This window comes from Lottia gigantea, assembly GCF_000327385.1.
Source record: "Lottia gigantea unplaced genomic scaffold LOTGIsca_7, whole genome shotgun sequence".
Lineage (NCBI taxonomy): Eukaryota > Metazoa > Mollusca > Gastropoda > Lottiidae > Lottia > Lottia gigantea.
The window spans coordinates 17,989-30,899 of record NW_008710370.1 but is presented as its reverse complement, the minus strand read 5'-3'; the positions used below and the strand labels follow the sequence as shown (position 1 = coordinate 30,899).

At 31.3% G+C, this 12,911-nt stretch overlaps 2 protein-coding genes across 2 annotated transcripts in view; one reads left to right on the top strand and one right to left on the bottom strand.

The window, feature by feature from the left end:
- Positions 1–1,627: 1,627 nt before the first annotated feature.
- LOTGIDRAFT_107779 (hypothetical protein) lies at positions 1,628–1,849 on the bottom strand (the record flags this gene model as incomplete). Its single annotated transcript, XM_009065360.1, has 1 exon — positions 1,628–1,849. One exon carries the CDS (start codon positions 1,847–1,849, stop codon positions 1,628–1,630), a length of 222 nt encoding a protein of 73 aa, XP_009063608.1.
- Positions 1,850–3,259: 1,410 nt separating this feature from the next.
- Positions 3,260–12,911, top strand: part of LOTGIDRAFT_107562 (hypothetical protein) — a gene marked incomplete at both ends in the record, with an annotated part of 17,764 nt that continues 8,112 nt past the window's right edge. Inside the window, 4 exons of the mRNA XM_009065359.1 lie at positions 3,260–3,379; positions 10,151–10,249; positions 10,571–10,784; positions 11,038–11,126. Coding sequence (XP_009063607.1) covers positions 3,260–3,379; positions 10,151–10,249; positions 10,571–10,784; positions 11,038–11,126 — 522 coding nt within the window. The remainder of the gene's footprint in view (positions 3,380–10,150; positions 10,250–10,570; positions 10,785–11,037; positions 11,127–12,911) is intronic.

The window sequence follows — 12,911 nt, the reverse complement described above, 5'->3', positions numbered from 1 at the left end:
AAACCTGTTTAGATACCTCAGATCTGCTAAACCAAGATATATTTTGAAAGATGAATATTTTTATAGTTCAGTCATACCATCATTTTTTTTTTGCGAAACTGATCTAGCATCGGCCAATTAAAACTGCATGCACAGCCCAAAGTTTAAAGGTCACAGAGTCACATGATACTAACAAAACAAAAGTTACAGTGATGCCCAACACTAATTTACAATCATCTTAATGGTAATTCAATATTATGTTAGAGAAAATGCATGTGGAAAATCCCCATTTAACGGGATCTTTTTCTTCTGACTCTACTCCAGCTAACAACTTAATCCAAATATCAAAGGCTGATATTTCGGACTATGCATTACCTTGAATCAGTGGCTCTATGTAATATGGAAATCTTCAATTCCTGATTTAAAACATAACCCAAATGCTGCTGTCTGAAAACCTAATGTTGAACATGTATTAAACAGGAAAATTACATCACTCTGTACTTCCAGACTGTGGCATTGATTCAAATTCTCTATTAGAAAAACATGTTCACAGTGATTTGTCATGTTTTTTTAATATTGAAATGAGAGTTTATGTAAGAGTTTCAAGTTCTGGTAGAAACCTGTTAAACCTTAGACACAACATTAGGTTTTAATCAAAAACAACACTACCACTTTAAATAGTAAGGTTGTTGAAAAACAACTCAAGATTATCAATTTTTATGCCTATAATGTTAAAGATGGGTTTCTTTATTTTTTAGTGTCAAATTGAGCAAACTATTTGATTAATTGGTGTTTCTAATGAATTATCAAGAAATCTTAAATCATATCATTATGTTCTTATTGCATATGATTAAGAGTTTTAACCAATCATAAATGTCCATGTATGTACAGTCTGGATAAACAAAAAAATACTTTTTAACCTTTCTTGATCAGTCACTCCACTCATTGGAATTCTGCTGGTAATTCTCTTCTAATTTAGCTAATTATGAATAAATTATGTACATATGAGAAATTAGAACACCTCTACTTTCTATTCATATAAGCATATAGCATTTTCATTTTCATAATTGAAAATAAGGGAAATCCATCTTTAATGATTCAACTTATTTGGAATGCATGTGACTAAACATATATTACTTTATGAATAACTTGTGATGTACAGATGAACTGTTGTCTTGCAATGATGGAATAATACCAAATTAGCGTATATTATTTGAGACATACCCAAGAGGCAGTTAGAAGTATCTCAATACACAGCAAACATTCAGGAGCCTACAAAGAATTTCTATTTGATGTATATCTAAACAGAATTGATTTGTGGAGAAATTTTGGGATGAGGTTGGATAATTTTTACTCAATATATAATATTAAATAATTGAAATGGTGCACTATACAATTCAATGTATTTTAGAAGGTGTAAAGTTATGTTTTATGTATTATAGAATAATGAGATGAATAATGTCACTATCAGTAGTAACATAGAGTTTTCTAAATACCACTTGGCACCATGCCTAACAGATGCAATATTGCAGTTGTAGTATTTATTGAACCTGTTCACCTACTTCTCTTTGACACTTCATCTTATGAAACTTGGTTAATTCTGTGGTTTTCTATTGTAGGTATGCACTGATTCTAATGAAAGATACAATTATATGACTTTAAGAAAATACAGAATGACTTTTAAAAAATACAGAATGACTTTAAGAAAATACAGAATGACTTTTAAAAAATAGAGAATGACTTTAAGAAAATACAGAATGACTTTTAAAAAATAGAGAATGACTTTAAGAAAATACAGAATGACTTTTAGAAAATACAATACATAATGATTGTCTTTTAGAAAATACAGAATGACTTTTAGACAATACATAATGGCTTTTAGAAAATACAGAATGACTTTTAGACAATTTTAGAAGATATATGTCCTTGATTTTTAGAATATACAAAATATGCGGATGCAGGCCATAGCTACAGGGAAGCCAGGGGAACAAATTCTGACAACCGACCAATTCCATTACTGCAACTAGACACCATACACCTTTGCCCCTCTAGATATATATTACCCTCAGAACAATCAAATCTGGCTACGGGCCTATGCAGATGATATAACTTAACTTTTAGAAAGTACAATGTTACCTTTAAGCAATTTATGTCTGGATTGAAGTTGAGCCACAGGACAATTCAAATTCAGTTCATAATTGACAACACCTCATTATTGAAATCATTTGAATTCATGTGCATTCTCTTTAAAAGTACATGTGCTCTACAATGGTATACTATTATGTTAAAGTTAGTAACATGTGTTTTGATTGTTGTTAAGACAATGGTAGTATGACATAGTTAGTCAAGTTTATTGTTATAACTAACCTGAACATATTTATTATTCAATATGTCTAAACTCATGTTCAACATCATGTTTACACTTATATTGTCACATTAATATCGTCAAGAAACTAGGCCGTCAATTTATTAAAAAAATTAAGATACAACGTTCAGATATTATATTTTCAGATATAATTACCAATGTTGATTTATTTTAACATTCAGATATAATATTTTCAGATATTACTATCTGTTGATTTATTTTATCATTCAGATATTATTATATTATTATCAGTGATGATTTATTTCAACATTCAGATATAATATTTTCAAATATAATAACCAATGTTGATGTATTCAGGTGTAATTTTTAAATTTATAATTGCCATTGTTGATTAAATCAACATTCAGATATTATTATATTTTCAGATGTTATGTCCTATTTTGATGTATATCAACATTCAGATTGCCAATGTTGATGTATAGCAGTATTCTGATATAATATTTTCAGATATAATTACCAGTGTTGATGTATATCAGATACTATTACAATTTTAGATATAATTACTTGTGTTGATTATTTCAAAACTAAGATATTATATTTTCAAATAAATTTACTAGTCTTCTTGATTTGCTAAAAATATATTTTCAGATATAATTACCAGTGTTGATTTATTTCAACATTCAGATATAATTGGCTATGTTCAGATGGTAATAGATATTGAAGGCAATCAGCTACTTCTAGGTGCAAGGTAAGCAATTTTTTTTAATTGGAATTCTCTTATAAAAAGCCCAGTATAATCAGTTGAAAACAAATCAAGCAAGATTATTTTTTAGCGAACTGAATCTATGAATGAATTTTAGATACTAAAATTTTTGTTATGCTCACTAATATTCAATAGAATATTGAACTCTTTAACTTTTGAAAAGTGAAAAAAGTCTGTCATTTCATTAATTTCTGATATTTGATTCCAGGGATTGTTTATTTCGTCTGTCATTAGATGATCTAGCTCAAATTGAATTAGCTGAATGGAAACCAGAAGATCCATCCAAATGTATGTTTAAAGGCCAAGCTCAGGTAATTGTCCAAATTTTTAAAACACTTCTATGCTTGAAGGAGGTTTCCTGGCATCTTTTTGGAATACACTGATTTGACTTTCATTTTTACCAGTTTAAATGACTTTTGTAAACCACACATCATATCCAGTTGTATTTTTCAAAAAACAAGTGCTCAAAACTTTTATAAGATGCAATGACCACTACATATTCAATTTGATGTTATTATGTTATGCCAAAAGTAAATAAAAACATGGTATTCCTGAATGTGCTATTTTGTAGGTTTATGAAAGTTTTCTTCTCCAAGTGTGTTACATTGAAAACCAAAAATCATAGTTTTGATCTCTTTTTTAAATATACCATTAAGCGAGCTGTTTTCTCTTTTTGCCTGTAACATCCTTTTTTGATTTTATTGAAAAATTTGAGAAATTTAAAATATTGAGACATAAAAGGGTCATTAAACAATTGTTGTAATTTAGATTGTTGATTTTTAGAGACAAACATCACATCATATTTCATGCCAACATTTAATATCTAATCTTTAAAAAGGAGTTAAAAAGGCAGACATAAGCTAGTCTGACAGGGACAAATAGTACAATCAAGTTTCTCTTTTTAAAAGTTTTTCGTGAAACTAGGCTACATTGTTGAGATGATTGTTACTGTAATGAAGTTAGGTTCAGGTCTAGTGATAATGAATACTGTGTAAAATTTTAGATCCTCTCTACATAATGATACAGCATACCTCAATGATTTAATTAATCTTTTCAAACTTGCTGTACTGTTTGATCTCAGCGCAAAAAATTAGACTTTTGGTTATCACATACTGTACATTCTAAAAAGGGGTCATTTTACTGATATTTTTTATGGAAAAGAAAACCTAAAGTTTATTTTTCAACTTTTCTGCACCCAACCAGGCTAATACGAAATATGTTTTGTGTAATGAAAGCCATTTTAACAAAGCAGTAAGAGTCTACTGTTTCAAGTGGTCTTTAAAAGATTCACCATTACCTCTATCATCTTTTTAATTTAACATATCAGTATAAGCATAAATCAAGGGCAATAATCCTTAAAGATTCATTGAAAAGTAATATCCAACGCACACAAGATCATGTGGATGTACAAAAAGAAATTTTCGGCCAAAAAGAATAAGAACTACGAGCTTTTGTACAATTTGAAATCAATCGTTTGTGATGATTTAAAATGAATAAATGTCTATGCAAATAAAATTCATATTGTGTTAAAAAAGAAATAAAAAATGCACAGGAAAAATATTTTAATTGCATGCTTTTTCAACTATGAAATATGAGCTTGAGGCATTTGATTATAACTAGAAGAAAACAATACTAATGATGTATTATAATACACATAAGAACAAAGTGTAATCTGACATCTCTTGCATCAAATAGTAATAAATGTATGCAATTAATCTTGAGAAAAATGACAAGGCATAAATAACCACACATGTAATAGTACAATAATAGCTCTATGGTAAATTAGTGTAATACGTGCATGTACATCATCTTTATATTTTGAAAGGTGTTGGAGTGTATTTGATTTAAACCCTTGCACAATTAAGCAAGAAGAATTGATAAACCTAATTATTGTCAATTAAAACATTTTTGAATCTTTTTCGGCATTTTTTATGAGAACTCAAAGACATTCTAAGACTATCAGTACTATTTTGAGGCTGATATTCCAATTCTCTTTAAAGACAGAAAAAATTCAAAAAACGTTTTTCTTTGCTCAGACAATAGTCTTGGTCAAACTATAGAACTTGCCCAATAAGATGTCTGTTCCCTCACTGATTCCACCACTGAAAAGAAGGTACGAGACTCAATTTCAATAGACCAAATTTCATCTGACAAGAAAAAGTCACTTCACCAAAGATTGATGTACTTGTACTTGCAGTTTCAAGTATGTAGATAAAGTTACTTTGAATGACATCAAGTGATATAGATATATAATTAACCACTGTAAAGTGGACATCTAATTCTTACTCAACATTAATTGGATTGTCAATACATCTCTTCAACTGTAAATTCACAAGGTTTGTCAGCCATCTCCAAATAACAAAGGTATATCTGGTATAGCTAGATTAAAACCTGACCTGGGATATAAAAATTGGTTTCAATTCCCACAGGAATAAAGTAATGTTATAGTGAATGATCCATCTTGGTGTTTGTTTCTCTTGACCTCATCTTACTTGCCTACAGAACAGAAATAGATTTTGAATTTCGAAAATCAGAGAGGAATGTTTGTTGCTTATGGTACAAGAATATAATTTTCGTTCATATATCTGGTAGGCTTTTGGCTAAAAATAAGATGCTTAATTGAGCTTTCTGTAGTAGCATCAGGTGTTCTGAAAGAGCGAACATGCTATGTCTAGCAATGATCATCTGTCACAGTTGTTGTAGCAATTATCATCTGTCACAGTTGTTGTAGCAACAGTAACTGTTACAGTTGCTATAGCAACAAAATCTGTAACAGTTGCAACTCAGCTTAAAACATGTGTAGTTATTAGCACAGTCTGCCAGCAGTTCCCATCAAAGCATTAAAGTGTTTTTTTTTACTGATTTTTGGGATTATCAGAAATATTTTTGGTAAAATTGTGGTATTTTTCTGGATAAAAATAAATGAAAGATTGAATTCTTTAAAATATTACTGGACTGCCGTGCCTATTAAGGATCATCTCTTCTTATATTATATAATTATAATACATCTGTATGCATTTGTCTTTGAAGTAAAGATTAATAAGTCCTTTGGCTTAGACTTGCATATTTAGTCCATTGATATATACTCATTATGCACATTGAAGTGAAGATGATGTTAGAGGAAAAATGAAAGGTTTTTCATAGCTTTAATGTTAGGATTTTAAAGGACAAGTTGATTTCCTATTTCAATTAGATCAAATATAATTTGTCTTTTATCTTCAGTTTTATAATAAGTATTCCTTGATGTTTTAAAGTTGGGGGTGTGTTGTGAAGAACATTTTAAGTTGCAAAAATCTTCGTTAGAAACGACCATGAAGATTTGTTTTTCTGGGCAGTGATCAGGAACATTTCTGACTAAAGAACAATCTTTTTGGAAGGTTTTGCTCATGTATTCCAATTTCCAAATGACTAAAACATCTTGACCAGTTCATTTTGACAAGACCAGAACAACTGTCTTATTTTCCCATGCAATATTTCTCTTCATTGCACACTGCAGTGCTTTTCTTGTCTTTAAATGGGAAACTGGCTTAGAAGAGTATTCAAATTCATTGATTCGTTAAATATAATGTACTTAGATTTTATCAAATGACCTATCCTGCAGTCATATGGTCTGAAAGTGACCACTGTAATACAAGAACTTGTTAAACAGATTAAATGGCCAAAGTTTTATTGACCATCCCATGTTGTGGTCACCAAGGCTATCAAATGAATGGTCTCAGTAAGTTGATAATGGCTCTGTTTAGAAACATGTGGTCAAGTGGACAATAGGTTTATGAAATTTAAGATCTAGCTAAATGACTTGAGAAAAATCTTCATTGAGAATGCAACACTTGACCAAACAGTGGGAAACAAATACAATGATTTTTAAGTTGGGTGCTAAAATATGAGCTTAACAAAATAAACAAGATATCTGTAAGAAAGTGATTTAGATTATATTTTTGTTAGACATCGACCAATTGTTTTGAAAAATTTTCACTTTCCAAAAATTATTGTATTTGTGGTCATCACATTTACAACTATTTTCTGTGACTTTAAAATATGTAGCCTATACCTAATAGAGATATAAGCTATGTGGACTCTCTGAAAGGTGTGCCAAGTTGAAGAATTGAAAAGTGCGCATGAGCTTGTAAAGCTCAAATTTGGCAAAATCTTTAGAATATTTTGTTATGCATATGTATATATTTTTAAAGCACTATATCTCAGAGGCTTTTTTATGCCTCCAAAGGCAAAAACTAAAACAGAAAGCTGATTGCACGAGATGATATAAATCTGATTGGTCATTCAATATAAATTTAGTTTTGTTAACCAATCATTTACAGTTTTAAAAAAACACTTTATCTTAGATCAGTTTTGTTAAATAAGTTCCAGGGCCATAACAACCAACAGGTTAAAAAAATTATTTCAATCTTGTGTCCTTGACCCATATATCTGATCTTGTAGAATTAAGAAGCAAATATCAAAATATCTGGTAAAGATGATAAATCTCAAGTTAGTTTCTAGTAAACATTGTGATGAGCCTTTAACTGGGGTAAACTGAATGACTGTAACAAGCCTCTTTATGTACTAAATAGCCTGGTGTCTGTCTAATCTAGCTATTGTTAATATGTAGGTATGCATAAATTTTGAATATGATGCCTGTTTATGTTATGTAAGCTATATGAAATATGAAATAAGGCCTACATAAGAGGTCAAATAATGATATTAAAATATCAACCATGTGGACCCTCATAAAAGAAACTAAACTTGAGTTTTATGTCCTACTTTTCGGTACCTAATAAGAACATGGACAAAGCTATGCAGTGTGCAGTGAGGGAGTGACATTAATATTGTGAGGTTCTAAAGCACAGTCGGTAAGAGCATTGGCTATTTGCATGACGTCATTTGCTTGGTTATGTCCAGCAAATAGTGGATGTGGATTCCGATATCGATCGGTGTGTATAAGTCTGATGACCTTAAATAAGTCATCTTCAAAGATCAATTCCAAGAGGTTAGGCCAAGAACCAGCTGGTAAAAAGGATACTTAACTGTGAACCTTTTCTAGTCTTTTTGTTTTTCAATTTAAGATCCTCACGTGCAACGCCTACAGCCTCTAGAGTGTCCAAAATCAAAAACTTTGAGATAATGCCTAGTTATAAAGTGGAATCAAGAAAATTTCTATCAAATTTAAAGATTAGCTTTATCAATGCCATGACATGGAAGTTGGAAAAAATTGAAGTCTGTATCATGACACAACCCTTGTTGATATTGGACCAGTTTGATAATATATATAAATATTATGATCTAGATGGATATAATACAGTACCGGTATGTAATATAATTATAAATATAAAAACAGACATAATTTATAATGTAAACAATACAGTAGTGATAGAAACCACTTGCTGTTGATTAGCACCTATATGATTTATAATCTAATCAAGATTGCTGTCAGCTCTCTTAGAATGGTGGTTGGAGTCCTGTGGAATGGCACCTATATAATTTATAATCTAATCAAGCTTGCTGTCAGCTTTCTTAGAATGGTGGTTGGAGTACTGTGGAAGAACTTTTTTTTTTCTTTAGCGTTGAGTTTGTTTTTTAATCCGAATCCAAAAATTTCCTATTTTGTCCAAAGTGTTTTGTATGCATTTATAAGGATTACTCTGCAATTTTTTTAAATGATAAGTTCATCACTAGTGTTTCATGTTCATTTTTGCGAGCTTGCTGTCAGCTCTCTTAGAAAGGAGGTTGAAATACCGTGGAAAATTTTTTTTTTCATTAGCATTAAGTTTTTCTTTTTGTCTGTATCCAAAGATTTCCTATTTTTCCTAAGTATTTTGTATCTGCAATAGGCAGATATTAGATCATGAGATCCACTAAACTTTCAAGTTACTGGACCAAACCATCACAGTTTGCCCAAGGGCATCGATAAACTTGCATAGAACAAGATTGGCTGTCACCTGAAATTTTGTCAATGATACGTTCATCACTAGCGTTTCATGCTGATTTTTTACAGAATTTGTTTGACAATTATGGGCCATCCTCCTTTAAGAAAAGTAAAAACCGTTATTAAGAAAAAGACTATGGCTTCCATTACATCTTGCGAAATCTTATTACTGCAATGACAAGTTTCGAAAATTGATATTTATGATAAAACACAGAAGCCTAACCATGAAACATGTTGTCTGTTATTTTACTCAGTGATATGACCCAGACATTATATGAAATATCTATTAAGATTTATTAAAATACATTATATTATATAAATTGTGAATATTTCTTTTGAAATTCATGACCTGGAAATCATGTCAAATGGTTTTATTTTCAAGTACATTTGTAAAAGATCTAATATATGCCAATTGTTCAATTTGACATTACATTCATTTTGGTATGTGTTATCAATGACATGAATTGAAATCAAGTGGACAAACTCAGTCTAAATAAAATTGGCTGAGTTTTTGGAAAGGTCAGCTTGCCACAAGGTCAGAGCACTGAACGATATTCACAATATATTTACATATAGACATAACAGATATATTAATATTACACAGAAGTTTATATACTTTTCATAGAATGCTGTAATGAGTTTAAAGTCCAAGTGACTCAAAGATCTTGATGAAACAGACTCTGAACAAATGAATGTATTTCTGCTTGTGGACACAGCGCACTTGCTGACCCTGAAAGCACTTCTGTTGGATTTAAGAAGCAATGCAATCAACTTTAACCACAAAGTCAGCTTACGAGGTTCCATAGCACAGTCAGTTGGAATGTTGGTTTTCCATCTGCTTTGTTAGGTCAAACAAATGGCGTCTGTGCAGTTTCTTATCTTGATTGACCTGTGAAAGCTTGATGATTATGAATAACAGGTTTGGCCAAGGATCAGCTGGTAGAAAGGATCCTTAATTATGAATCTAAGTTGTTATCTTTGTAATATAGTTGTTTCATTCTTTCTTTTCTTTCCAATAGGAGCCTGCTCGGCTACAACTTGATGGTCTTTGAACCTCCAATGGTTAAACTTTTTGAAAATATGTTGCTATGGTGATTCCAAAATTCAAGGTTTTGGTTAGCGGTATCAAGATCTAAAATGAATATTATTTTATTTGCAGGAAGATTGTCATAATTTTATTCGAGTATTATTATTACATGATGAGATGATATTTACCTGTGGTACCAATGCTTTCAAACCTCTTTGTCAATGGAGATACGTAAGTATTTGATTTGTAATATACTCCTGACAGTGTGTCATTAATATTGGCATTAGCCCACTGTTTTTTTTTCCAACTGAATCAGGGATCTTTAACATGCACAGCCGGTAGCACACAGAGCATGGTTATTGTCACATCTGAACAAATAGACACCTTTTACATATCAGCCCCATTAGGGGGAAACCAAGTTGAAATGTCTGAAGGAATATCTTGACCTATGCTGAGATTGATTCTGGATCTTCATAAGCGAGCAAGCATCCAATTGCCATACAGCAGATACCAAATAAGGTTTGGTTCCACAAAGGGTTTCTTTCTTTGCAGGCCAGTAATTTAACAGCAATCAACGGTACAGTTGATGGTAGAGCTAAATGTCCCTTTAATCCTCATCATAATGCTACAGCTCTAATCACAGATGATGGTGATCTTTATACTGCTACTGCTGTAGACTTTGCTGCAACAGATCCTTCTATAAATAGAAATCTTGGTCCATCTAAACCACTTCGTACTGTCAGATCAAATTCCAAATGGCTCAATGGTAAGTTAGGATTTGTATAATGGAAAAGGCTCAGCATAATCAAATTAACACACCCAGTGATATTTTTGAAATTACTGGTTTCATTTAAGGGCTGTTTTGATCAACTTTTTAACTTGATTTAACTTGATTTAACTTGATGGGTTTTCTTTGGCTGCAGTTTCTGGAAGGGATTTTTTTGTACTATGTTTGATTTTTATTTAGTAATTATCCTGAGTAGTATGAAATTGATCAATTATTATAATTTATTTTTCAGAACCTAATTTTATATCAGTCTATGAAATAGATGATTTTATTTATTTTTTCTTCCGAGAAACTGCTGTTGAATTTATCAATTGTGGGAAAGTGAGTATATTTGTCATTTATTTACATTTTATGGGGTTCACCAATGGAAATAGAAAGTCTCTTTGATACAAAAGAATTGATTCAATATATATATGCTTATTATAATTTATTAAGATTACAATAAATTGAAAAAATAAATTCTTAGCTTGAGTAGATATTGGCATTACCATGTCTGCAATCAAGCTTTATACATGGGGTGTATAAATTTATGTCTAAATTTAAAAGCGAAAACCCTTTGGTAGCCATTTATGTATCAATAAAAATAATATGCTATTACTGGATGACATCTGACAAAATTCCAATGAGAATAATTGGTTTTATTCTCAAAATGTCTCAATTTAAAAGTGAAAACGCTTGGGTAGCCATTATGCATCCACAGGAATACAAGAACTCGTGCTGGATGACATCTGACAAAAAAACTATCAGTGGTCAGATAACAGAAGAAAACTTGGATCAAACTTATAAATGTGACCTGACACCACAAAATGAGTTGCTTGTCGCAAATACTTATTTTGAGCTGCGGCCCTCCAAAGGTCAAGTGGATTTTGGATAAAACTCTTGATTATTGCTTTTAACATCATAGGACATTGGTTGCTATGGTTTTCATAACCATTTTTCTAAGCTAAATTTTTCAAAAAAAATTTGATTTTAAGCAGGAAAAGTATATGTACTAAAAGTGTAATAATTCAGTCAATTTTTGAGATAATTCAAATATTTTGGTATCATTTTGAAGCTTTAACCTTCTTCTTTCCAATGGTTTATGCAACTCAGTACCTCCATTTGGCCCAATGTGAGTCATTTCATGCTCTTTGGTCACATATAGTATATACAGGTGGTTACAACTAATTATTGATCAAATATTTTGATTTGGCTTGACTTTGTCTTGTCGATAGTAAATCAGTGCTAGATATGGTGACACAAGTCATTTTAATCTTAACTATATTATAATTAGTCCGACCCAGCCTAAACTACACTGTGATAATTACCCTATTCTCTCATGTAACAAAGATATCATAAGGTCAGGGAGGTGACCTCTCCAGCTGATTATATCAGTATATAATTATATGAATGACATGTTGTTCCCAGTCAAATGATCTTCATATCATTGTATGAATTATTTTGAAAGTGAAAATTATTACTCTCATGACAAATGTTTGGGATCTCTCAGAGGTTCTATAGCACAGTTGGTTCTTTACATGACGTCATTTGCTTGGTTACATCGAGCAAATGGTGGCTGTGGGTTCTGATCTCGATCAGCATGCAAAAATCTGATGACCTTGAATAAGTTTATCTTCACTCATAATTCCAGTCAACCCAGCTGTAAATGGGTACGGATAATCCGGGAAAAATCAATGCCAAGAAGTTTGACCAAGGACCAGCTGGTAGAAAGGATCCTTAACTGTGAACCTTAGTTGTTATCCTTGTAAAATATAGCTGTTCCTTTCTTGCTTACTTTTATGGCGCTCCAGAATTTGATCCCAGCAACATTACCTGGGTTTCTCCTTGTCAATGATGCAATTCAGATTGGCTGATCTGGGAAATGGGTGTTTGGATAGGACCATAAACTATTGGCTGGTGTGCAACAGACTTGCTGAATAATAAAGAGTAATTCCAATATTATGGCCAAATATCCGTTATTGGACCTTGTATTACATTACTCATTTCCCATATTAAGAAGAACAGCACGTTGGAAAATGGACAAAGAATTTAAACACATTAGACATAAGCAAGAAGTATTGTTGATCTTGAAACAGCAGCAAGTGTTGTTGATCCAATCAAGTGATT